At 30.0% G+C, this 25,170-nt stretch overlaps 1 protein-coding gene across 2 annotated transcripts in view; it reads right to left on the bottom strand.

The window, feature by feature from the left end:
* The window catches only part of LOC106466952 (unconventional myosin-Va-like), a 110,169-nt gene that overhangs the window by 16,580 nt on the left and 68,419 nt on the right, over positions 1 to 25,170 (bottom strand). For both annotated transcript variants that reach the window (XM_022395048.1, XM_013927267.2), the window contains 13 exons: positions 23,858 to 24,105; positions 17,763 to 17,888; positions 16,001 to 16,165; positions 12,107 to 12,206; positions 10,370 to 10,559; positions 9,963 to 10,083; positions 9,533 to 9,610; positions 7,276 to 7,369; positions 5,273 to 5,419; positions 3,175 to 3,326; positions 2,591 to 2,680; positions 2,064 to 2,214; positions 1,052 to 1,194 (listed from right to left, as the gene is read on the bottom strand). In XM_022395048.1, coding sequence (XP_022250756.1) covers positions 1,052 to 1,194; positions 2,064 to 2,214; positions 2,591 to 2,680; positions 3,175 to 3,326; positions 5,273 to 5,419; positions 7,276 to 7,369; positions 9,533 to 9,610; positions 9,963 to 10,083; positions 10,370 to 10,559; positions 12,107 to 12,206; positions 16,001 to 16,165; positions 17,763 to 17,888; positions 23,858 to 24,105 — 1,805 coding nt within the window. The remainder of the gene's footprint in view (positions 1 to 1,051; positions 1,195 to 2,063; positions 2,215 to 2,590; positions 2,681 to 3,174; positions 3,327 to 5,272; positions 5,420 to 7,275; positions 7,370 to 9,532; positions 9,611 to 9,962; positions 10,084 to 10,369; positions 10,560 to 12,106; positions 12,207 to 16,000; positions 16,166 to 17,762; positions 17,889 to 23,857; positions 24,106 to 25,170) is intronic.

Below are 25,170 nucleotides of genomic sequence, written 5' to 3'. Positions count from 1 at the left end.
CACAGATTCTGTATGCAATAACTTTTATATTCTTCTACATCTGTAGATTTTATTGAATAAAATACGCATTTCTATTAAACCTACTAACAAGAAATATAGGAAATGTTCCACTATTAATTGTACTTTCCTATAAGCATAAAAAAAAGAACAACCAATTACCAATGAAAATCTTTTATTCACCTCAACATCTGACCTTACAGATTTTCCAAAAGGTTAAAGGTTAATCCTTTTCTGATCACAAAAGTAGTTATATTGAGACTAGTTTAGTGAGCATTATAGTTAACCCCTTGAAAAAGGTTGAGGTAAACAGGTTTTTCATTGGTATCTGGTGTTGTTCTTTTGTTAACAGACGTGGAAAAATCAACTCTACAATGGCAAACTGTGGTAGAAAAAGTTGCTTTAGTTACTAAGATCTAAGGTCCATTATCATTATTTTAATCCTATTATCAGTTACATATCTTTACAAATTTTAAACACAGGATGTCAAGATTAGGTTATTGTGATAAAGCTTATGGTATAATGAAATGTATTATCAGGAAAACAATATTCTTATAAAACATTTAAATAGCCCCTGTACTTTTTCTGTAATACATTTTACCAATAATCAGAAACCTGAGAAATTTTACACAGTGGTATGGAAGTTACTGTCAAAACAATGAATGATAACTTCAATAATGCAACTAAATCAGCTTACAAATAGTCTTGTTAACAGTTTCAAACAGTATATAATAGTCTAAACAAGTTGGATATCTATTTTAAACCTGATTTCATGTATTTTATACAAAAAATAAATTACTAAATTAATATAACAATGAACGAAACCACTGTTCAAATAATTTTGATAATCCTCTTAATATCAGAGAAATCTATTTCAAGGTACTCATAACGATTTGAAACTAAGAAACTGATCAATAATTAATTTCTTCATGTACTGAATACTTGTAATCCAGACACTTCAGCATTTGACAAGAAATTAAACAGAAATATTAAATTTTTAGGAATTATCCAGAAACACCAAGCTTGTACAGACTGACTTGGTTTTCTCTCTCACCTCTCTTTGTAAAGTATCTAAAGCTCTTTCAGGATCAACAGGCGACTCAAGCTCTCTAGAAAGACTAGATGTTCGTCCTCTCATTCCTAAAGGTTTATTACCAGAGATACCTGGGATAGCTTCATGCTCCAAAACAGCTGGGACTGTTCAACAAAAATCAAAAATTATTTCAATATAAACTTTTTATTCTAGGTTATACTGAAATGAATCAAAGAAGAGCAGTTCCCCTTTTCTATGACAAAATACATTTTTCACAAGTACAAAAGATGTCTACTTACAAATATTAGTGGAATACTGATTTATAGTGTCATACCTAGTTTTGCAATGGAGTTCACCAAATGTTATACTTTTCTGAGACTTATTGAATAAAAAAATAACACACACACACACACACATATAGAAACAAAAATAAATACTACATACAGATAACCCAATAAAACAGTTTCATTACTTTAGTTACATGCTCTATATTTTACAAACCTAAGTCCATTAGCAGATACACAGTGAATAAAGGTAAACCTTCACATATAAAAAAAATACTATTTGAATAAAACATAATTCTCGATGTGCTTCTGATGAAATTTAGTTTCCTATAGCAAGTAGTTTTAAGATAGACATTTTAAACATGAAGCTTTCTTTATAATCCCTTTGTAGTTTCTTTATTGAATGCTCAAATGCCCTATAATAATCTATCCACATCAACTAAGAGGAACAACAAGTTTACAGAAAAAACAAAAACTTCCATATTACTAAGATTTTCATATTGTACTTAGTCTTTTCTTTAATGAGTAGGTCATTTGTAGTATTTGTTTGTATAGTACCAGATAATGGAACTACTAGTTCAACAGATACAAATCAAATTAATCTTCTCATTATTGGGTGGGTCAAGAATTTGTTTACCCAGCACCAGATAACAGAACCACTAGTTCGTACATATCAAATTCAGCTCAACTTTTCCATCTCAGGTTGAGCTGCTAAAAGCATTATTACATGAGCAACAGGTATACATTACCAATAAGAGGCTGAACTCTTTCTTCCATGATTTTAATGACAGCTTGGTAGATCCAGACAGCCACGTCACTAAGGACTTGTCTGTATTCTGACAGATCAAAGTTACGTAAACATTGCTCGTTCTGCTTAGAACTATTTTCTGCCTGAAATGCCTGAAGATTAAAACAATTGTTGTATTAACTATTGTAAAATAATGTGATTTGATGAATAACCTCCTCTAAAAAACACAATTCAAGTTATCAAGCTTTATATTAACAGAATGTTGTAAGATACTGTTTTAAACAAATGTCCGAAAGCGAAAATTTATGTCATCAGAAAATTACTCAAGTTCATCATTACATAAAATAAAAAGATGATTAAATAAATATGAGTCAAAGTCAAGAAATAAGTCTGTTAGTTTTTATTTGATGTTAATCTTCTTCTAAATAACAATATTTTATAAAATTAATCCTATCTTTATTTTATCAACAAATATTTATAAGTGTCAACATATCATAAATGGGTCATAATAACCAAATAATATTATACCTTGTCTCCACTGTATTGTTTAAAGTTGTGCAGAAGGCGACAAGTATTAGCTAACCATAATGTTGTGTATTCAAGATCTTCATGACGTTTCTGAAAGAAAATTGTATGAAAAAAAAATACTCCTTTTTTTCCATATTATAATGATTATCAACACAACCAGTTTCCTTCAGATACTCATGGTTGCATGCCTTTAACAAAAGAGCATTTCTAATACTAAAAAGTAAGTTAAAAAATTGTCATTTATTTCTGATATTAATTTGAATTTTCCAATGTTGTCTTCAAATATTCTGAGAAATAATAAATGTTTAACAGTCTTAGACTGCAAGAAAACAGAAAATGATAAAAAAATTAACAATATTAAGAAAGTTAAGCAAATGAAAATTTACAAAGATTTTTCTTGTCCTGAAAAAGCTTAAAGTTATGTATAAAATGGTATGAATTATATTACAAATTAATAACGTACTGACATTTTAATTAATTGGCCTCAGCATATGATGTATATACGTCTGTACTAAGGATAAATACACAATTTTACAAGCCTAAACTATTAAATGATTAAGTATTATATCCAAACTAAGACTTACCTTAATTACCCGTTTAATTCCATAAATAGTATTGTTTAGAAGACTACGGACCTTCTCATCATCATTAATATAATCTGTGTAACGAATACACATGAACAAAATATATGCAGGCAGGCCTGGCAGCAGGGTAACTGCTATTTTTGGTCTTAACTCTACAAAAAAAAAATCATACTTATATAGATGAGCATACTTCAACATGTGGGTTTGATAAATTATGCCTTTAACTCTGCTAACTACAGTGGTTTATTTGCTATTATTATTGGACAGTTTTATAGCCCTTGGGAACCCTACGATGGATACTAAGAAATCAATTCCAAATTTTCAGGTTCTTGAAATTTTCTATTAGGTGGCAATTTAAATTTGTAGTCACCACCTTCAAATTCTCCGAAAATATATATCACGGACTAATTAAGAAACCTTCTCTTTTGTGCAGACTATTAAAACAGCTTAAACATCCTACAAACATGGAAAAATTCTACCTTCACAAGAACTGAAAATATCCTCATATTTGTTTGAGACATTCCATCTCATAGAACAAATGGAAAAAATCCATCTTCACAATAACTGAAAATATCCTCATACTGATTGGGTCATTTAATCTCACAGAAAAAATGGATAAAATCCAATCTCACAACAACTGAAAATATCCTCATACTGATTGAGTCATTTAATCTCACAGAAAAAAAATGGATAAAATCCACTTTAACAAGAACTGAAAATATACTCATATTGTTTGAGATGTTTAATCTCACAGAAAAAAAAAGAAAAAAATCCATCTTCACAAGAACTGAAAATGCCCTCATATTGTTTGAGAATTTCAACTCACAGAACAAGTGGAAAAAAAATCCTCACAAGAACTGAAAATGCTCTCATATTGTTTGAGACATTTCAACTCACAGAGCAAATGGATAAAATCTATCTTTACAAGAACTAAAACTATCCCTTACATCATTAGAGACATTTCATTTTGTTAAGGCTAAAAATTTCTTATATCAACAGAAACAATACATCTTCATAAAAACTATAAAATAATCCAAAACATTATGTCAATGTCTGAGGGACAGGAAAACTGTTTCACATTGAGTGGAACAATTCGTCTACAGTTGGCAATAAAACTGCTTCACTCATTATGTCAAATATTCCAGCTTTACGTACATTATAAAAGTATTTCACAAATTATATTGAACATTCTACCTTCACATGGACTCTAAAATTTTCTCGCATATTTTGTCAAAAATTTCATCTTTACAAAGACTCCAAGTTTTTCCTTATCAGCCTCCAGAAGCTATTTTTTTTTTTGTAAAATGAATACGTGTTAATTGTTATTCAAAAATTTCTTACCTATTTAACAATTAGATGGAACCTTGCAGTATTTTTAATGAATAGCAAGGACTATCCTGATATTAAAGAACAGCAAGATACATTATATGGAATGGTAGTTTTGACTATATAGGAGAGAGCCGTTAAAATGATATAGAGAATAGATATTTTAGTGAACAGTCTGTATGTAATGAGTGAGTTGTAGTCAGTGTTTTCAAAATCTATGTTCTGATACTGAGTCATGAGTTCAAGTCAAGACTATAGGGACCATTTTTATATATGTGAAAAAATATTGGTAACAGTAAACTAGGAAAGTTGAAATGTTGATCATTTTGAGACAAACAATCTATTTTAGTTCCTGGAATAAGTGAAACTTTATTAATAAGTGGAATTATAATACATATGAAAGGTAAGTTGTACCAGTTCAAATATTAGTTACATTTTCAACAATATATCAGTAAGTCTGTGGGTCACCTATTAATCTCAAAAACAACTGGTACGTGACATTATGTAATCTTTGTGTTTTAGAATACAAATTAGGTGAACTTTCAACTAGAAATCTTGTCTAAAACTTGTCACTTTTTATATTGTATATATTAAAATATTGTATATGTAACTTCAAAATAACCTAATGTTTTTAATTCTGTGAAGAAATTTGTTTTACATATATTTATTTTACAAAATATTCTCTATATTCTTATTTTGTTTAATGGTGGTAATTGTTTATATTAATGGCTAAGGTTTCCTTAAAGTTCAATTTTCTTTCCAAATCACATACCATAGATTAATCCTTTAATAATTGAAGGCTCATCTTCTTTCTTGTACTCAACCATTCCAAGATACTCTGTTTCTTTGTGTTTGACCATAGGCATATTTTCATGATGCTCTCTTGATGTATCTCCCATGTCACTGGGCTGTTCTGAACCTATGGAACAAGACAAAATCAACTTATTTGGTTGTTCTGGACCAATCAAGTAAGACAACAAAATAAAATTATACATGAGGTTATTACTTTATTCTAATACTAAACAGGGAAAGACAGTTAACAATGTGAAGTACTTGAGAAAAGAGGAAAGTACACAGTTACTTTTCTCTATTTTAAAGAACTTCAGCAACTTTCTATAATTCAGTACCTTTAATGTTAGCTCTGTGGAAAATATAAATTTAATTTTATTAAGAAGCATCTTAGCCTATAGCCTTGTACATATCTTTGTATTTCCAGCTAGCTACTTGCACAGTTCTGGAGTTAGTAGAACCAAACTCGGCAGAAGGACTTGGGGTGAGTCCGTAACTGTATAGAATAGCCCCCCTACTAAGAGGGACTAAAATGCCCCTATAAATACATCCAGGTATGTTCAAGGTTTAAGAGTAGGTTCTTAGGGTTGCTAAACCTGAATCCAGTATCAGACTGTGTTTCTTGGTCCCCTCCTATGTTTGAAACTGTGTTTACATCCGGACTCACAGGCTAGCAGAAACAAACTTGAACACATGCTCAGATACAATGGATGGGGGTCCTAATAGGAGTTTTTTGGAATGTATGGACCTCCTTTCCCCTTGGGGTGATTATAGACATAATGGAGGAGCTTGAATGGTACACTGGGGCCTTTGAATCTTGGAGCACAGATATTTTACGCTGATGCTAATAATAATAAAAGTAACACATAGCAAAATTATACAATAAAAATAAGAGCATTTCATTAAAAAACATTAAATATATTGTTTTACATTCATAACTTCAAAATTGTATAAGTATTTATCGACTTTCCAATCCAATCTAGAAAATGCAGAGAAAAATTTAAGAATTCAAATTTTTATTACTGAGTTTCTTTTGAAAATGTTGATCAAAATTGTATTATCAAAATCACTTGCCAATGAAACACTCATTAAAACTAAGTTATATAGGTGTTTGATACCTAAATTATTTAATTAAAACTTTAAAGTATAAGGCACACTGATACTTGTAGCTTAAATGTAGAAAACATAAATAATAAACATGGTACACACTTTTTTCAAATCTTTTTGGCACGTGTGTAATGTTCAATCTTAAAAACTCAAAATTAAAAAAAAAAATTATTTTATGCACAATTCTATAAAAATGAGATTGTTTCCAGTCTCCAAATGACTAAAATACAATAATTTACTGTAGAGGAGAAAAAGTGGTAAACAACCCCGATGAAACTGGAAAACAATCTTTTTCAATTAAAAGATCTTTTTAAAAGACAACAGAAAATCTTGTTCAAACTCTGTAATACACACAAATCATCCTTAATATTAAAGCTGGAAATGGATGGCTTTATCCTAGTAAAATTTTATCTATAACAAGTCCCAAGTGTTAAAATTTAACCCTTCAACAATCTTGTACATTAATGAATAAAAATGAAATATAAGTAATAAAATTACATTTACAGGGAATGTTTATATAAAACAAAGACTATACAATCATGAAAAATCTGTTTTAAAAAGCTTTACTCAAATAATTTTATTTTGATCAGAAAGTAAAAGTTGTTCTCAGAAAAAACTGAGTCAAAACAAAACAAACATACTACTGAAACAATATGTACTGATACTACCTGATTTATTGCTGTCTCATGTTATTCCTTCATGTCCACCACTATGTTCATTCCACAAGATTCATACAATGATTATACTTTGATAATTTGTAATTTGATGTTTTATGCTATTCCTTCTCATCCATTGTAACTTTAGAACTGTTTTTCATCAGATTAAATAAGAAATGAAACTATTTTCTAATCTAGTCCATTCACACTATAACTATCATACCTCCTCCATCTTTTAGTCTCTTAGCGTATATCTTGATTTGCCGTTTAAACTTCTTGATTTGTTCTGACAAATTATCGTTTTTTTCACGAAGGTCCTAAAAGTTTGAAAAATAAAACATAAAAAACAACTACTTATGGGTTATGAAAAATAAAACTATAAATATATTACTAAGTTCACAATGTTAATAAGCAATGTCATTTGAATGCAATATTTACATACAAAAAATATTATTCAGGCATGTATGTTAAAATATGAGCCCAATAACTACAGAACTTTAGTCAAATATTGTAACAGTTGAAAGTTAAAACCAGACAAATGCATAATTCTTCTAACTGTACACATCTTATTGAAAAAACATTAGCAAGCAAATAAAAAAAAAAAACATTGCAAAAACATAAAATGGAAAAAATGGATGTGAAATTGGTTTCTTTGCTTTGAATTTTGCACAAAGCTACACGAGGGCTATCTGCACTAGCCATCCCTAATTTAGCAGTGTAAGACTAGAGGGAAGGCAGCTAGTCATCACCACCCACCGCCAACTCTTGGGCTACTCTTTTACCAATGAATAGTGGGATTGACCATCACATTATAATGCCCCCATGGCTGAAAGGGCGAGCATGTTTGGTGGGATGGGGATTCAAACCTGCGACTCTCAGATTGTGAGTCGAGCGCCCTAACCACCTGGCCTTGCCGGGATGCGAAATAAAATTCCCTTTTTGCTGTATATTTCAGTCTTTAATATTCTGAAAATCATATACATTCACAATTCTCAATAATACATATAGGTAATTATAGGTTAAATTGTTGCTATTGTATATGCATGGTGATTGATGATAAAACTGCAATGAAACAATGTACAAACAAACCAGCAAGTATGAGCCTTTGCCAAAATCAACAACTGTCTGACCATATCTGCCACTGTATAACACATGGCTAAAAACATAAAGCTACTTTCCGGTTTGAATCTTACAAATGTAAAAAAATATATGGGTAATTTTTTTTGTAATATTATGGAGCTGCAAGTAATGGAATAGTATTTCAGTGACTGGTATGTAAATCCACCAAACAAAATATGTTTTTAAATTGGACATATGATATTCATTTTATTATCACAGGACATTTTTTTTCTTCATTGTTTGGAGTTCTTACTTCCTTATGTTAAAGTGTGCATAAGACTTTTATTTAATAGAAAGTTATTACCTGCATGCTTTCTGCAATATGCCTATAATAGCTAAATATTTGTTCAAACAAACATTGTATGCACTTTGCAAATATTTTCATGATTGTACACATTTAATACAGTATTAACAAAAACAATGAGTTTTCATTGACATAATTAACATTGCACATACTTTGCACATATTTTCATGATTATACAAAAACATACAAATCATGATTTCAAAACATGATTTTTTTTGTTTTTGTTTACAGGTTATACACATTTAATACAGTATTAACAAAAACAATGACATAATTAACATATTAAGGAGATAAAAAAAATTAAAATTTACTCCAGAATGTATTTCATACATAAAAAAGGGGATTTGAATTTTTCAGCGTGAATGACACTTTGTACAACACATGTGCTAGATGGCCTGGCCAAGTCAAAGACCTCAAAAATTCAGGAACAGCCATCCCTAATTTCGAACTGCTAACCAGAGGGAAGGTAACCAATAAGCAATTCCCCTATCAATGGAGATATTCTCAAATGAATAGCAGGAATGATTGTCACAGTTATAACATTCCACAGATAAGTCTGGAGCACATTTAGCAGGATATTGCAGTTCAAACCTTGGACATTACAATTAACAGCCCAGCACTTTAGTCACTATGCCACTTGTAGCCCTATACCAAGCCCAACTTATTATATCTATAAAAACTATCTACTTCATATTAAAATCAAATTGAAGAAAACTTGAAATAGGGTGTTGGAAAGGACAAGGTTCAACAAAAGAATTAACCAAAAATGAATGTTTGACATATGATGCTAATTGACCACTTTGCTAGTACTTTTATTTATCTGTGATTTTGTCACAATAGACAGTAATGTTGTGTTTATTAGTAATAAATATACTTAAAAGAAACTGAACTTGTTTTTACCCAGTCCAGAACTGAGGAGCTAATTAATATTCTACATGGATACAAAATTATACATTCTTAATAATAGTAATTATCTAATCAACTCAATGATGTTAAGGTAGGTGTGGTTGATTAGGGAACTAAAATTATGTTATTTTAATCATGTCAGTACACTTACCACATTTTCTCCTGTTAACCTGTTGATTTCATGCTGAAGGATAGCTTCTGTCTGGGCCTGAGGTGTTTTCTTCAAGTTCTGTTCACGTGGAAAAGTCACATCCATCATTTGTTAAAATCCGACAGCAATAATAAGATTTACACACTGTACATAACCTGCATGACTTCCAGCTAATATACAATTAAAACTTTTACCACTACAAAATTTACAGTTATTTTCATTGTCTTCATTAGAACAGTTGATGATACAAAAACACCTGGATACATTCACATAAAAAATAGACAAATAGTTTCATTAGATATAAATAGTCAAACTAAATAACCCATACGAAATATTTTGAAATTATTCCTAAATATACCTATATTCTACAGGTAATAAACTTTAAATGAGTTTTAAGCTAGAAAATTATTTTTTAACTCAAATTAAGTACCTGACTTAAAAGTTTTTGTTGACGATCATTGTCTTCTTGTAGAACTTGAATTTCATGACGAAGTTCTTGTTCGACACTTTTAGTTTTCAGTTTTTCTGCCTGAAGTTCTGCCTCAAGTTGTCTGAATAAACAAAAACACACACACACATGACCACATTTGTACATCAATAAAAAAAAACAATTTAAATAAATAATGAATGAATAATATCACAAGCTATTTCTAACAGCTCATGCACTCACAGAAAACAGTGTTGACTATTAATTTATAATTGTATCTCAATGTTATATAACAAAGCCAGGGCTAAAAAAGGAACTAAACCTAAATATTATTCTTAGAAACTAAAATATAAATCACGTCTAAACTTCCATTAAAAATGACAAAAACACAGGTATAATAAATTTCAAACCTTATTAGTTTCTTCTGAGTTTCGAAAGCCATTAACAACTCTCCATCCTCATTAATTATGTCCACATCACTGCTGTAAGAATCATAAGCAGATGATTTCAGATCCTCTCTCTGGTTTGCCAAAATTGATCGTAACTGAATGCATTCTTCCCTACGTCGCTCAAGTTCATCCTGAAGTGCTTGCATTTGGTCTGTAGAATATAATTTGCAATGGTCATAATGTATAACTAATTTAATCTGCCCACATCACACATACCTTTAGCAAACACAAAACTTTATTAGGAAAGTCGATTAAAAAAGTAAAATATTTTATCATACAAGTAAATAACAAATATCGGGTATAGCATCCTGTCATATTTTCACTTTAAACTTATATATAAGATTTAAATACTCTGATATTTATTTTTTCAATTCATTTTTGATTTCAAGTTAAGATATATTTTATTTACATTTGCATCTTCTATGACTAGTGTGGTTGACATTATTGTATGACTCAATAAGCTAAAGATTATAACGTTTACACAACATTTTTTTCTCCAGTATTTCAATGTTCATCAGAATTTTACACATGGAACAGATCTAATTAAATTTTTTTTATTTTAGGTCCATTATTAAATGAGTAAAACAACTAGACTTCTAATAAAACAAAGTACTTTTTACTGATATATATGGAAGGATATGAAAAGTTATGATATTCTAACAAAAAGCATGTCAGTAAATATGGAATGAACAGGTAGAATTGCTTAAAAATAACACACAGGTAAAATTTACAATCAGGTACTCACCTCCAGATATAAAAGTGAAGTTGATATATAAATATAAAAAAAGTTCCTAAAAAATAACTGGAAAGGATGTGCTTTTTTTCTAATGTTGAACATATTATTCTTATAAATTCGTAAAATATTGTCAGAATAAATATATATATATATAGATATTTTTTTCTTAGTCATAGAATATTTTCTATGTACATTATTGACATAATATAATAACAGCAAGTTTTGTTCCATTGTGCTTGATCATAGATTTTCAAATTCATTCTTTTGCATACCAAGTAATTTATAATATTAAATAAAATGCAAATGAACTGTCAATATGAGATAAATTAGGTTTTAACTTGTGATTACAGCCAATTACTGACTAACATTAGTATATTTATTCCTTTTATAAGGTAGTTATGTGATAATCAAATTATTTTTAGCATTGAATGCTTTGTGTAAACTTATTATGTACTTTATTATTTATCAATATTAATATGCAGTTTCAAAAGAACAGAGAAAGCCAATAAAACTAAAACTAGAAACCTGCATTTTTTAAATGTTTTATAATACTGGTATGACAGTTAATGTTTATAACAATGACCAAATTCATTAGAATATTATCTATGATTCATATATCAGATTTCTACAAACATTTATCCGAATCTGTTACAATCAACACAGATAACAAATACATAAAAGATTCTTCAAAGTACTGTAAATTACCTTTGGTAAATGTTTGAAATACTTTAGGTCAATTCTTCTATTAGTACACATCACAAACAACTTCATTAAGACTATTGTTAAACACTAGTGTCTGCATTCATAAATTACCACTGAAACAATATTACAACAATGCTTAGTTCTTAAGTACTAAAAACAAATGCTCAATAAGAATCAAAGACCTTTACAGATTCACACATTTAATCATTCTTCTACTACATCCAAGACTATGTAATAAACATAAAACTGTGAATTATTACCCATTAATTCTGCTCCACCACTGTCTGGGGAAGATGCTGCTCTTCTCAGTTTGTTCAAGTTATCCTTCAATTTTGCATTTTCCATTTCTAATTCTTGCAACTGAAATTCCACATCAAAAACTCATTAAGAGAGACCCTCAGAGTCACATAAACAATCTTCAGACTCTAAAATGTTACTGCATATTAGTATCTTTAAAGCATATTCCTAAACACAGGAAATCTCAATTTTCACATTTCTAAACAGAACTCTTAATCAGATATTAAGACATTTATAGAGTTTTAGGTAGAGAGTGTGAACAAAGTTTATTAAAACACTCTAAGTAATAAGAAAATATAAAATTAAAGCCACCTGAGATCTAATCAGCAGTTGGACAAAATACTAATAAGTTTGTTTATTACACTAGTTTTTTTTTTTACTCAGCACTTTGTTATCTCCATAAAATATAGTTTTAGGTGTATGATATTTACATATATTTACAAATGTTATAAATAGGATTTTCTTGCTTAATAGGTAGATTGTTAGTACACTGAACACGAAGAAAGCTTAGGATGTTTTTCATCATATAACAGCAAAATTCAAAGTTTTTTTTTTATGGACAAACATTGGCTGAAATGTTTCTGATATAATTAGCAGAGTGATACTTACACAGATTTTTTTCACACTTTCAAAACTTCTGTTAACTTATCACCATAGGTAATCAAAACAAAATAATTGTACAGTCCAAATCAATAGTAATCTGTGAATTTGAATACTAAAGTACTATGATTAAAATGTTAGAGAAAAATGACCTTTAAACTCTAGATAATTAGAAAAGAACTTTTTATTTGAACCAATTTTTCACCTTTGAGGCTTCATCAAGGTTAATACATACAACTGATTGATATTAGAATATTTTTTAAATTATAAAACTGCTTGCAATGTTCTATTTACATCTGCCATAATATTCATCTAACAATGTATAGATTCTTATTATTGTTTCACTACTGTTTTAATATTACAGTATAGTTATAATACTAACTATATAGCTATACTAACACATAACATATATTACTTAAATAAAATATAAAAATAAAGAGAACCACAATATTTTTTATGATTAGGTGAAAAATAAAATACAGACGAAAAATAGATGTTGATAACAAGCAAAAATATAAAGTTGAAATGACACAAAGTTTACTAGAGCAGTGTGTGTGATACACCAGAGTGCACAAGTGTTAAAGTGAAAGTTATAGTGTCAAGTGTACTGGTATGATGTGTTGTTTTTTGAATGGCAGTGTAGTTATACACACCACTCATAGTCTCTGTTCATTTTTGTTAATGAGTCTATCTTCCTATATATTTTCTCTCCTTCAAATCTTTGTTTTTGTAATATAAGAACTTGAAACTGGTTTTGATTTTCTGTGTTTGGGGTTCCATGTTTGTATAGGAAGTGTCCTGTTGGGGAGGTTTTGTATTGGTCACACATAAATATATTCCACTGACGAGTTCTGAGATGTTCATGTGAAAAGGTCTTCTGGTTTCTCCTATATATGCATCTCCACATATATTACAAATGATTTGATGGACTATGTAATTGATGTGGCACATTAGTCCTGCTCCGTTTTCTCTGGGGTAGCATTGTTTTATGGTACATTTTGTTTGTGAGAATGAAGAGTAAACAAATAATTCTTTCAGTGTTTTACCTGGTTTGTACATTATATTGATTGTCAGTTGGGATTGTTTAATGGTTTTACAATTCTTGATTGTGATTGTGTTGTTTATGAAAAGAATGTTCATTGTGGGTGTTTTCTTGTATGTCTATGGGTCTGTTGCTGTTGTAATGCTTTGTTTTTGTGATTTGAAAACATTGCCAATTTAAAATCTGGGTATCCGTTTCATAATAGTAGTGTTTTAAAGTCTTTTTGTGTTGTTTTAATTGTATTTGGCATAGAACAGCTTTGATTTATTCAGTTGAGTTCTCTTATTACTGGTGTTGTGATTTATAATGGAGAAATATCGGCTTCTTGCATTCTTTGTTATGCATAAAACTTGAATTTTTTTGGTTACATCTAAGAACGTTAAGTATCCTTCTACCTACGGTAGTTTTAGTATGAATATCATTAATGGGTGGAAGTTGCTTAGGATACAGTGAAACTGCCGTAATGTTTCTTGTCCATGATTCCATATATCAAATATGTCATCAATGTATTTGTACCATACTTCTGGTATCGAACCTGTGTTTTTTCTATATGTGTCAAGAAGGACATTGGTTTCTAGAGTACGCACAAATATTATTGCAAATGTGACAGCTGCTCTGTTACCCATTGGTACTCGTTTCTTTTGTTTGTACAAAGTTTCACATAATTTAAAATAGCTGTTGTATAGGATAAAATTGATCATTGAGTGGATGGTTTTTTAATGTGATGTTCACTGGGAAAATGTGTTGATCAAGTGAAGATTTGAGGTTAATGATGCTATCTACATCTTCTTCTATGGGTATGGATGAGTACAAAGAGAATATAATTCTAACTTTATTTCCATAATTTTTAGATTAAAAATACTTTAGAATTGATAACTTGTCATTTTCTAACATTTTCTTATTGTAACTTGGAAAGAAAAGAAAAATGTTCATACTTTCATTTTTACTGAGCTCCAAGGAGTCTCGTCTGTAAACAATGCGTATACGAATTTGAAAAAATAAATAAAAAATCTGCTCATTCTACAGCATAATTATACGTTTGCTAAAAAAACTATTATCCATTGAGAATATATTTATCTGTGATTTGTTTCTCGTGATTTTCCTTCTTTGTTTGTTATTAAGCACAAAACTACACAAAGGGCTATCTGTGCTCTGCCCACCACGAGTATCGAAACACGGTTTCTAGCAGTACAAGTCCGCAGACATACCACTGTGCCACTGGGGGTGGTTTTATTACTAAATCCTTTTGTCCCACCCTTTTATGATCTCACAGCATGTGATATGAACAACTACTAATGAAGCTCAACTTTTAAAAACAAATTACAGATAAAATTTAAATGCCAATAGATATAGTAGTTTATAAACTATTTACATCAATACAGAATAAATAAAATGTTTAAGAAATAATTTATTGTTTTATAGAAAAGTGATTAGACCAAGCTTCTGCAAAGAACAATCAAATGTTATGGGAAGTTGAAGATTTACGAACAAACCAAACATCTGGGAATTTTTTCTTAGTTTCTTTATATATGTTCTTTTCCTACCCAAAAATGATCTTGCACTAAACTATATTTGTTTTACAGCTACAAACATTTCTTTCTATGTCATCAGGTAAGCTTAGTTAGCTTTATCAAGTACAGTAGCTGATGGCTCAAGTTCTTACTTAATGAATGTTATACCCGAGTTTATCACATTGAAACAATGCCCCTTAAATAACAGGACTTATTACTTACTGAAAAGAAACTATATTCATCAGACTTAAACTGAGCTTGACAAAGATTATTGTTAAGAAACATATTGTTACCTAGCATGACCGGATGCCATTTTGAAAGGTCAGATCCTAAGTCACTGATAAGGTGTTAGTTTTTGCAGCATTTTTTATGATTTATAGCCAGAAGTTGTGACTACCACAATGGGAAAATAAATCTTTTAATGAATAACAATCAAGTTAAAACTGATTGAATATATGTATGTTTGTTCTAAGTTTCATGCAACTCTGTTAAGTATTTCCACTGTGAGATGGAAAAAAAAATCAAGCGATTTTAATGAGATCCTTCAATCACGTAAGAGTTAATATGTATTTGAAAATTTTGAGTGCTTATATTGTCAACTACAATGAAGTTAATGAAATCATAATTTAAAATTATATTTCCTAAAAAATGTGACAACATATGGTATCTACAAATTTAATAATCATTTCAAGACATCTACTTACTCTTATTAAACTTTTTTCTTGGCTTTCCCCCTTTGATGGCTCTTCCTCAAGAGCTTCCAGCTTTTTCTCAAGTCGAGCTTTCTCACTTTGTGCTTCACGTAGCTTCTGTTGCAGCTTCAGCAACAGAGAAACATCTACTTCTTCTTTGTGGCATTCTATGTCCTCCTGCAATATAAAAACGTATCATATTTTCAAAGTTAATTAAATTATTTATTTATACTACTGAATCGACATTACAAACAATATTTGAAAATTTGTATTTGTTAAATACACTAAAATATTGTTTTCAGAGTACTTACTTGAAACTTACAACTATTTGTGAATTAAAGTTCTAATAAATTTCATGAACTGAGATTTAAATAAACATATAACAATGAATTTTGACAATACCTTAGATATTGTTAAGATATTATCCAATTACTCATTTTAACAAATTTAGTTTCATTTATAAAACTTTTTCATAAAATTTTAAAAACCTTTTCCCTTTTTTCTTCAATATCAATTATTTTGTTTTAATATCAACCTTTGATGTGAATACATAGAAATATTTCACTTTTAGTTAATTTTCAAGTTCATATCCAATGAGAAAAGTCTATAAATTCATTAGAAATGTCTGACTGTGAGTTAACTACATTAGTAATTTAGTGTTTAAGATACTAGGAGTATTGAAATTCAACATACAATAAAGGGATAAAACCAGCATTTCAGATGTATCATATGACCACTCAATGCTTTACTAAAGATTTGAAAAAGTTAATATTCTAAAAAAATTATAATGATCTCTGGATTTAATCATACAGAATTAACAGTGTAAGCAAGTGATGGGAATAAATAAATGTAAGAAAGATGTGAAATCCAAAAACATATGTTACTCAAGATGATACCTCTTATTTGTTTGCGCATATTTATTTTTTTCAGAACCTAGACTTTCCTTACTTATTTAATGGTTACATTATTTTAGCTGCAATACTTCTTAACACAAAAGTTTGGGATAACAAGTACACACCAAAACAAAGTTACTACTTAAATTCATGCATAAACCCTATAAAACAACCAAACAAGATTAGTCATCTCATATCATTTAATAAAATGTTTTGGCTAGAGACAACCTTCTAATGAACACCAGTAATCATAGGCATCCACAGGAAGGGGCAAGGGAGGAGTCACTTGACCCCCCCCTGGATTTTGAAAAAGAAAAAAATTACTAGATATGTAAAATGATTCTTCTGTGTTATTGGAAAATCATAAGGTATTCGTATTTCAAATTCATACATTTTTCAAACTTGAGTTACTTGACTCCCTCCTATTTTTTTTTTTCTTGCGGGCACCCTTGCCAGTAACATTAAAGATTTTTTAAGAAGTCACAATTCTTTAAAAATCTACCTTCCTTACTAATTTTTACTTCAAAGCTTTAAATATTCTTTAACATAGTTTTTCTCATGAAGAATCTCAGTCCTCAAGATAAAAGCATTTAAAAATGAAGTTTCAGATATCTTTCTTTTTCTCCTGGACTCATTATTTCATTAGAGCATTTACCATTCCCAAAAAATAAAACCCAATCACAACTATAGTATAAAGAGGTGCACAAAATTTTGTAGAATCCTAGTGCATAGTCATTCTACAAAAAATGTAAAGATCAAGTTAACCTTTTTTCCCCTCAAGTTTTCTGGGCCCATTTATCATTGGGATACTTAATTCTTCAAAAAAAAAAAATTCAAGTCACTTATCACCTCAAGAGAGAGTCGTAAGAGTAACATTTTACCTTTCTGTCCTCTTCTCCTGGACTTGTTTCTTTACTGGTGGCACTACTTTGTTCCCAATTGATTATGTCTAGTTTAAGGTGAGAAATATCTCTGTCTTTTGACCGAACAGAGTCATAGCCAGTGTCCTATGATACAATAACAATGGTTCTTATTACCTTCACACAATGAAGAAACTTAAAAAAAATATCATAAAGCACTCTGGTTTGGTTCATATATTAATTTGATCCAATTTCTATCACTCCATAAATTTCAACATTTACTTTTTCTTTTATAACATTTCGTATTTATTTATGGGTAATACTTAATTTTTTCAAGAAAAAAAAACTGAGTTACTGTATTATAATAATCAATACTAAAAAAATAAAGTGTTTTGGTTAGTAAGTCAGTGCAAGGTCTTTAAGCAACTCATAAACCTAAGGTGCTTATCCCAAATTCCAGGAAGTTGAACAGTCATCATCAGAAAACACAATTGAAAACAGCAGTAGGTGTAGCAATGAAATAAAATTTCACATATAATATCAAATTAATTTAAAAAGTAAAAATAGAGGAACTGGTAGGTCAATGACTTAAATTTTCTTCTTCAAATCCATTTTAACATTTCTCTTCCTTATTCACTTTTTTAAACTATACTTTATGAAAATGACTGTGAAAAATAACTTTGAAGTCATTTGGAAATACCCTAACACCATTAGAAATAATCTAACTTCAAATTAATCTACACTGAAAGATAAGAAACAAGGTGTTTACAATGTAATTTTCTAATCTTGAGAAAAAAGTTTACTTGAGTAAAACTGAAAAAACAGACACAAGAATCACTTAACATACCAGAGATGTTCAAAATGCAATACAAACAATGTTACTCTTCTAAAATACATGAGATTTCAGCCATCAAATTGGCAGGAAAACAAATTAAAATAATATAACAGAAAATATTGCAAAAAGAATTGTTGATAGTTCATTTATCAAAAACTGCCAAATTTTAACACCTCCAAAAGTCACTTTATGCTGAACTTTCTCCTAACCATCTGAGGAATTCAAAAGTTTGGTATCATTGAAGCTACATTGATCAATTTTTTCTCAAAAAGCAGTGTCACATTAAAGATGTATGAATGTGTCAAAACTAGTATCCCTGTACAAATTATTTTGGATAGAATATATTTTGTTCCAAAATTATGGTTTTTCACTTACATTTAAGCAAGTTGTAATATAGATTTCTTCTTGTTTTTGCATACTTTATTTTTTTTAGTAACAGCATTTTATAAAAGCCTTTTTGTATATTAAATAATAAAACAAATCTAGAATATAACATATATTTGATGATTTACATCTCAGTTCTAGTGGTTATTTTTAAATCTCTCAAATTACCTGATCAGACTTATCAACCCAAAAATTGCAATCAAACACAATGTACCTTTCTTGTTCATTGAATTTCTAAAACTGTAGTAGAAGATTTTTTTAACAAATTTGCTAGCATAAATTCAGTGTTTAACTGTGTAAGAGCTCAAGTAGCTCAACCAGTTAAAAGCAATATTTAGTCAACATTACAGCTATGGTTGTGTCTGACCCAAACATGAATATCTTTTCTCCAAAGATTTTTTCGCTATAATACAGTGTAAAATATTTGTGATTTATCTAAATAACATCTAATTAAATAAACAATATCATTTCAATGCATGGTTTGAGAAGTTTACTGATACATAACTAATCATATAGTTGGCTGAATCCAAGCTGAATTATTTATCATTTTTCCAATAGTGTATATAGTCTTATATAAAGAGTTGTAACTAAGTAAATTTATAAAAAAATTCAAACCATAGAATAAAATAATAATACATATTTTCCAATGCCTAAAGTTCACAATAAGTTTCCTATAACAAACAATACATAAACAGTTAACACACAACAATATTTCTTCTTACATAAACCTGAAAAATTACAATCTGTTATAATATTCTTAAAAAACAAAATACATATAATCATGGCTTGAAATAATTAAATCAAAATACAAAAAAGTGATATATTATAGTGTAGGTCAGCATTCCATTGTCAAAGAATATATTTTCATGTTTTGTGCTGAATTTCATCATCATGTTGTTGCCCAGAGTAACAGGAAATCACCTTCAAACTACAGATTAGCCCATGCCAACCAAAAAACAAAATGTGTATTTACTATGTCCAAATATAAGTCAAGAGGAAAATAGTAGAAACTATTGAAAATTAACTATCCAATATGCAAGGACAGCTAAAGAAAACAAACACTTAAGCATACAGATTCAAGTCATTCATGTGTGACTTCTGTACGAATCCCCAGTAAATTAATATCTAGGATACAGCAACTGTGATTAACTGCTAGGTATAATTTTTAAGCTTCAAATCAAGAAAAATGCTGCTATATTATTACATTATATTCAACTGAACAACATTAGATATTTTCCCATGGGTCTTTGTCTGCCACCACTAATTCAGCATTTTAAGGTTGTATATAAGCCAGGTCTTGCATCAAAATCATCATTTTACCATAAATTTAGTCAGCAAAATTTAGTTAACAAGAAAAAAGGAAAATTTACATTTAAGGTAATATATTTAGACAAATCAAAGATTATATTTGAAGTTTATACTTACACAAGACTGAGCTGTGGCTAAGAATTCACCATCTCTATCTTACTCTAACTAAAATTTACACACTGTTCAAGAATGATGTTACAGTTCATATATTTAACTTTGAAACTGTACATCTGGAGCTTACCTAGTGCTTCTCACTAACAGCATGTTTGGTCAAGTACTATTTTACTGATTAAAATTGTTATGTTATCACCATTCAAATGTGGAGTAACTGATATAATAAGTTAAGTAAAAATAAAACACAAACAGTCAAAATTTACACACTGTTCAAGAATGATGTTACAGTTCATATATTTAACTTTGAAACTGTACATCTGGAGTTTACCTAGTGCTTCTCACTAACAGCATGTTTGGTCAAGTACTATTTTACTGATTAAAATTGTTATGTTATCACCATTCAAATGTGGAGTAACTGATATAATAAGTTAAGTAAAAATAAAACACAAACAGTCAAAAAGATGCACGTATATACACACAGTACAACACAAAATTATGAACTGAAAAAACGAATAACCATACTGAAAATAAGTAAACCCTTTGGAAATAAGAGAATCAAATACTTTATTTTTTATTTTTTGACATAGATATGTGTCATTCTATGATGGAAAATTTGAGATTGATAATGTGACAGTGTCACAAAGACTCAATCTTTATAACATTCACAGTAACCTACACAACATCATCTACAAATATAGACATTCAAAGCCAGTGAAAAACTCCTGAAAATCATGAATGTAAAGCAACTACTTTAAAAACCAATGTATAACCCTTCTGAGATTATGTTGCTTTTCTTCAGTTCTACTACGACTGTCATGGAACCTTTCCAGCCCCCACAAGCAGTTCAAAGATCTTGGATAAGAAAATCTTTCCAGTGTTTTCCTTGGCCTTACCATGTCTACACAAAAAATAATTACCCTCTTCATGGACAGTACCAAAATTCTCTTGGGATTTTCCAAGATCTCCTGCTTTCTTTAGCCACCATGGACCAAAAATATTTATTACCTGTGTATTACTTTTCTGTAGTTCTGCCAGAGCAGCAGAGGGGGAAACCATTTCTGTGGATATTCTCAGGAGAACCCAAGAATATACATAATGACCCTTGCTAGTTTTCTTGAAGTCCAACTGGAAGTGTTGAGTTGCTGCAACCACCTTACAACAGCCTCTTGAACCTAAACTAGACTTTACAAGTTTTCCTAAGTACATAACAGAAAGTGAAACCAAGGTCATGCTGATTCAATGGAGAACTTTTAGTATCAGTGGCCCAATATAATAACTTAGTAGCATTTCACTTCATTTGATCTAACTGACACATGCTTACAAAGACTTGCAACAGATCGTAAATCAACAACTTTTACACAAGAATATATCGAGAACCTGTCAATCTATTTAATCCCTATATTAACCTGTGTATTCATTCACAGTCCATAAAGGACCTCTAAACACTTAGGCCTAATGATGATAGCTTAGCATATAAACACTTTATGAATAAATGTTCTGGACCAGTTAACTGGAGTGCCTTTAAGTATATTCATGAAGTTCTGAAAATAACATAACCCAGAAACAGATTCCAGAGAGGCACTAGGTAAAAGCAACCTTTGATCTAAGGCAAAAGCTTAAACAGCAAGAGACACAGCAAAAATTATGAGCCATCAGCCTTTGCTGAATATAACTACAAAACAAGACACACCATAAACTGGGATCAAAATAGAATTTTAGACAAAGCTCATTCCTGAAAAAGAAAGTAAAGTCAAACAAGCTATCTATATCAAACTACACCAACCTGAACTCAATACAGACAATGATTTTCTCATCAGCAACCTGTGGACAAGCAACTTCAACAAACACCACATCTGCTCAACCTACATGACTTAGAGCTTACTTTTTTTTACAACACTACACAAGTACCTACAATAATCTCAAGGAGGTCCTCAGTATAAAAGCCAAAATGTCATCTCCTTTTCATTCAACAGGCAGTTGTAGTCCATTAAGTTCTCAAAACTACTATGTCTATTCTGCTTACAGCTCCACTGAAACAACAGTGCCAGCAGAGAAGCAAGTTAAAACTTGAGGCACAGCAAAAGGAGATGTAGAATAATTCCTGCACAAAGTTCATGAAGTGGCTAAATGAAATGAGTGGAGTAAGACCAATGTTACTCATTACTTCATTATGGCCTTAGAAGTTCCAGCACATGATGCAGTAAACAAACTGAGTCATGAAAACCAAAAAAGCTGAATCGCAGTGGTTGAATAGCCATGGAAAAAATTTGACATCACAAAAAATCTAGTAAAATACTACGTCAGATTTAAATTAAAGTGTCAAAAGTACAAGAACTTGAGGATGCTTACACAAACTTCACTATTAAAAATTTCCCCCCAAAAAGTTCTAGTTGTAAAGATTATAGTGGGACTTTATCAAAAAAAAAAATCTTCAATGTCATTAAAGTGTAAGATTCCACAGACATTGCACAAAGCTTTAACCTTTTATCATTTCCACCAATATATATATTTACAAATGCTAGACATCATCTCCACCCGTATACATGTGCCAAGTCTCACGTGCCATTTAAATGCCTCATGCCTGGTTTGTTGTGCTTAAAGCATTGCTATGGTAATGGAAAAAAACACTTCCATAGTTGATAAGGAGTTAACTCCAGGAATTTACTGAGATAGCTGTTAATGTTAAGATCATCAGGCACAAAAACAAAATAAAGAGTGGAAAAGCAGCAGCATCAAACCCACCCATTGTTTGTTTGATAAAGGGCCAACATTTAAATCATGAAAGTATTATTCAGAATGTTTTACACCTTTGAAGTTTCAGAAAACCAAATCCCCTGATAATCATGGAGTTGATGTTTGTCTATATGTATTCTACATTTACTGTAAATAAAAACCAAGAGTTCCACAGATGATGATACTTTATTATATTATGATGTGGTATACTGGAAGATTTCAATTTGTAAAAAAAATCTCAGAGAAAAATAACTAATATCAAGCATTATTTCACTTCCCTGAAATTTAATGACTTAAATATATTATTCTTAAGATAATTGTAGTTCACCCCAAGAATAAAGGAACAGACATGATTTTTGAAATACAGAGGTCTGATGCATTAAAGAAAACATTTTTCAACCGGGTTACCCCGGGTAGGTTTTGATACGTTAATAACAATCAATAAAATCTAAGAAAGTGAGATAGCTGTAAGGAAAACCAGCAGTACTCAAAACATACTTCCTGTCTTGATAACTACTGCACATTTTTATAGGTCAACAATGTTAATATTCCCATAACATCACTGTGCAAGGTAGATGCTTTACATTGTTGGTGCACCTGACACATAGTACTAATAAAATTTTTAAAGTAAATTGTATTCATTTTATTTATTTACTTATTTACAGTTATCTTAGATACTATGTTAGCTCTGGAAGACTGTTATATTTATGAAAACACACAAAACAACAGCAAATATTCCAACCTCGTCTAAGTTTTCATCTCGCACCACCTCTGTTGTGTCACTACGGATACTCAACAGACTAACATCTGATGGTGTTCTGTGATGGGCAAGAGTGACTCCTCTAACACGCTGCATCTCATTCTGAAGGTTTTCATGCCGCTGCTCTAAACGAGCATAGTCATTTAAAAGTTTCTGATAGGCAGCTCGCTCAGCATCAAACTCACTAATAATCAATCGTTTTTCATGTTCCACCTTTGTCTTCAGCAGGTCTGAAAGTATCATTAAAATTTTTTCTTTTTTTACAGAGAAGTTATCCAATCACAGAGACTACTGGTAATAAAATTATAAACTTAGTTAATAAAACATGCATTCAAGACACCAAAACATTTCACAACACAAAATAAATTTTAAAGACACTTTGTTTTGCAGAAAAACATTTTCTGGTCCTACAGACAACCTAAAATTATCATGAAAGATTAAAGTTAAAAACAAACAAGTGTAGTGTTACCAGATTTTCAACGCAAATAACTGGGACAATTTTTTTTCTACATAGAGTGATACTGCAAAAGCTTTGAAACAGTTTAAATTATAATAACACTTCTTACTATCTGCTTAATAATCTGATTTTTATTTTATTGTTTTAAAGCCACAGACAAACAAATTTTTTAAGAGCTCATATAGTTAAAAATAGTAATACATAAGATAAACAACATGCATATACTGCCTTAAATCTGCTCAATAGAGAAAAATGTTGCTTGTTTTCTATTTTTGGCTGAGCAGGTCTTCATCTCTCAATTCCTTTGGCCACCCAAGAAAATATAGCAGAGGGAGGGAACACTGTATCATGTGACCTGTCTTTGTCAGGTGATTCCCCAAATAAAATTCAAAGGAGATGTGTATAATGATAAACTATACATAACAAACTCATGTTGTGGTGCAATTTAATACTTTTACTGTTTCTGATTGGGACCGAAAAAATAAGACTGAAAACTGGGACATCTGGCAACCCTAAGCAAGTGTGAGGTTTTAGTTTATCAATATAACTTAATCCCAACACTTCAGATCAGAAGTGTTATAGGATGAATTCTTTCCTAAATATTTAATTCAATTCTCTTAGTTTTAAACAGGAATTTTATACTTCAATTTTAAAATTTCTAATTTTCCGGCTATTTCAATCTTAAAAGATCCTAATGCTTAGTTTGACAATACTCTGTTACTTGTCACACATTCAAATTGAGGAAGCTTTTCATATAATGTATATACAAAGTCTGCTGTTAGTTCCTAAAACAAACTACTGAAGTAGTGTTGATTTGATGCTAGTTGCTTAATTTAAA

The sequence above is a fragment of the Limulus polyphemus genome, unplaced genomic scaffold, assembly GCF_000517525.1.
Source record: "Limulus polyphemus unplaced genomic scaffold, Limulus_polyphemus-2.1.2 Scaffold2437, whole genome shotgun sequence".
In the NCBI taxonomy this organism is placed as follows: domain Eukaryota; kingdom Metazoa; phylum Arthropoda; class Merostomata; order Xiphosura; family Limulidae; genus Limulus; species Limulus polyphemus.
Note: the sequence above shows the minus strand (reverse complement) of the source record. Positions and strands in the feature narration are given on the sequence as shown.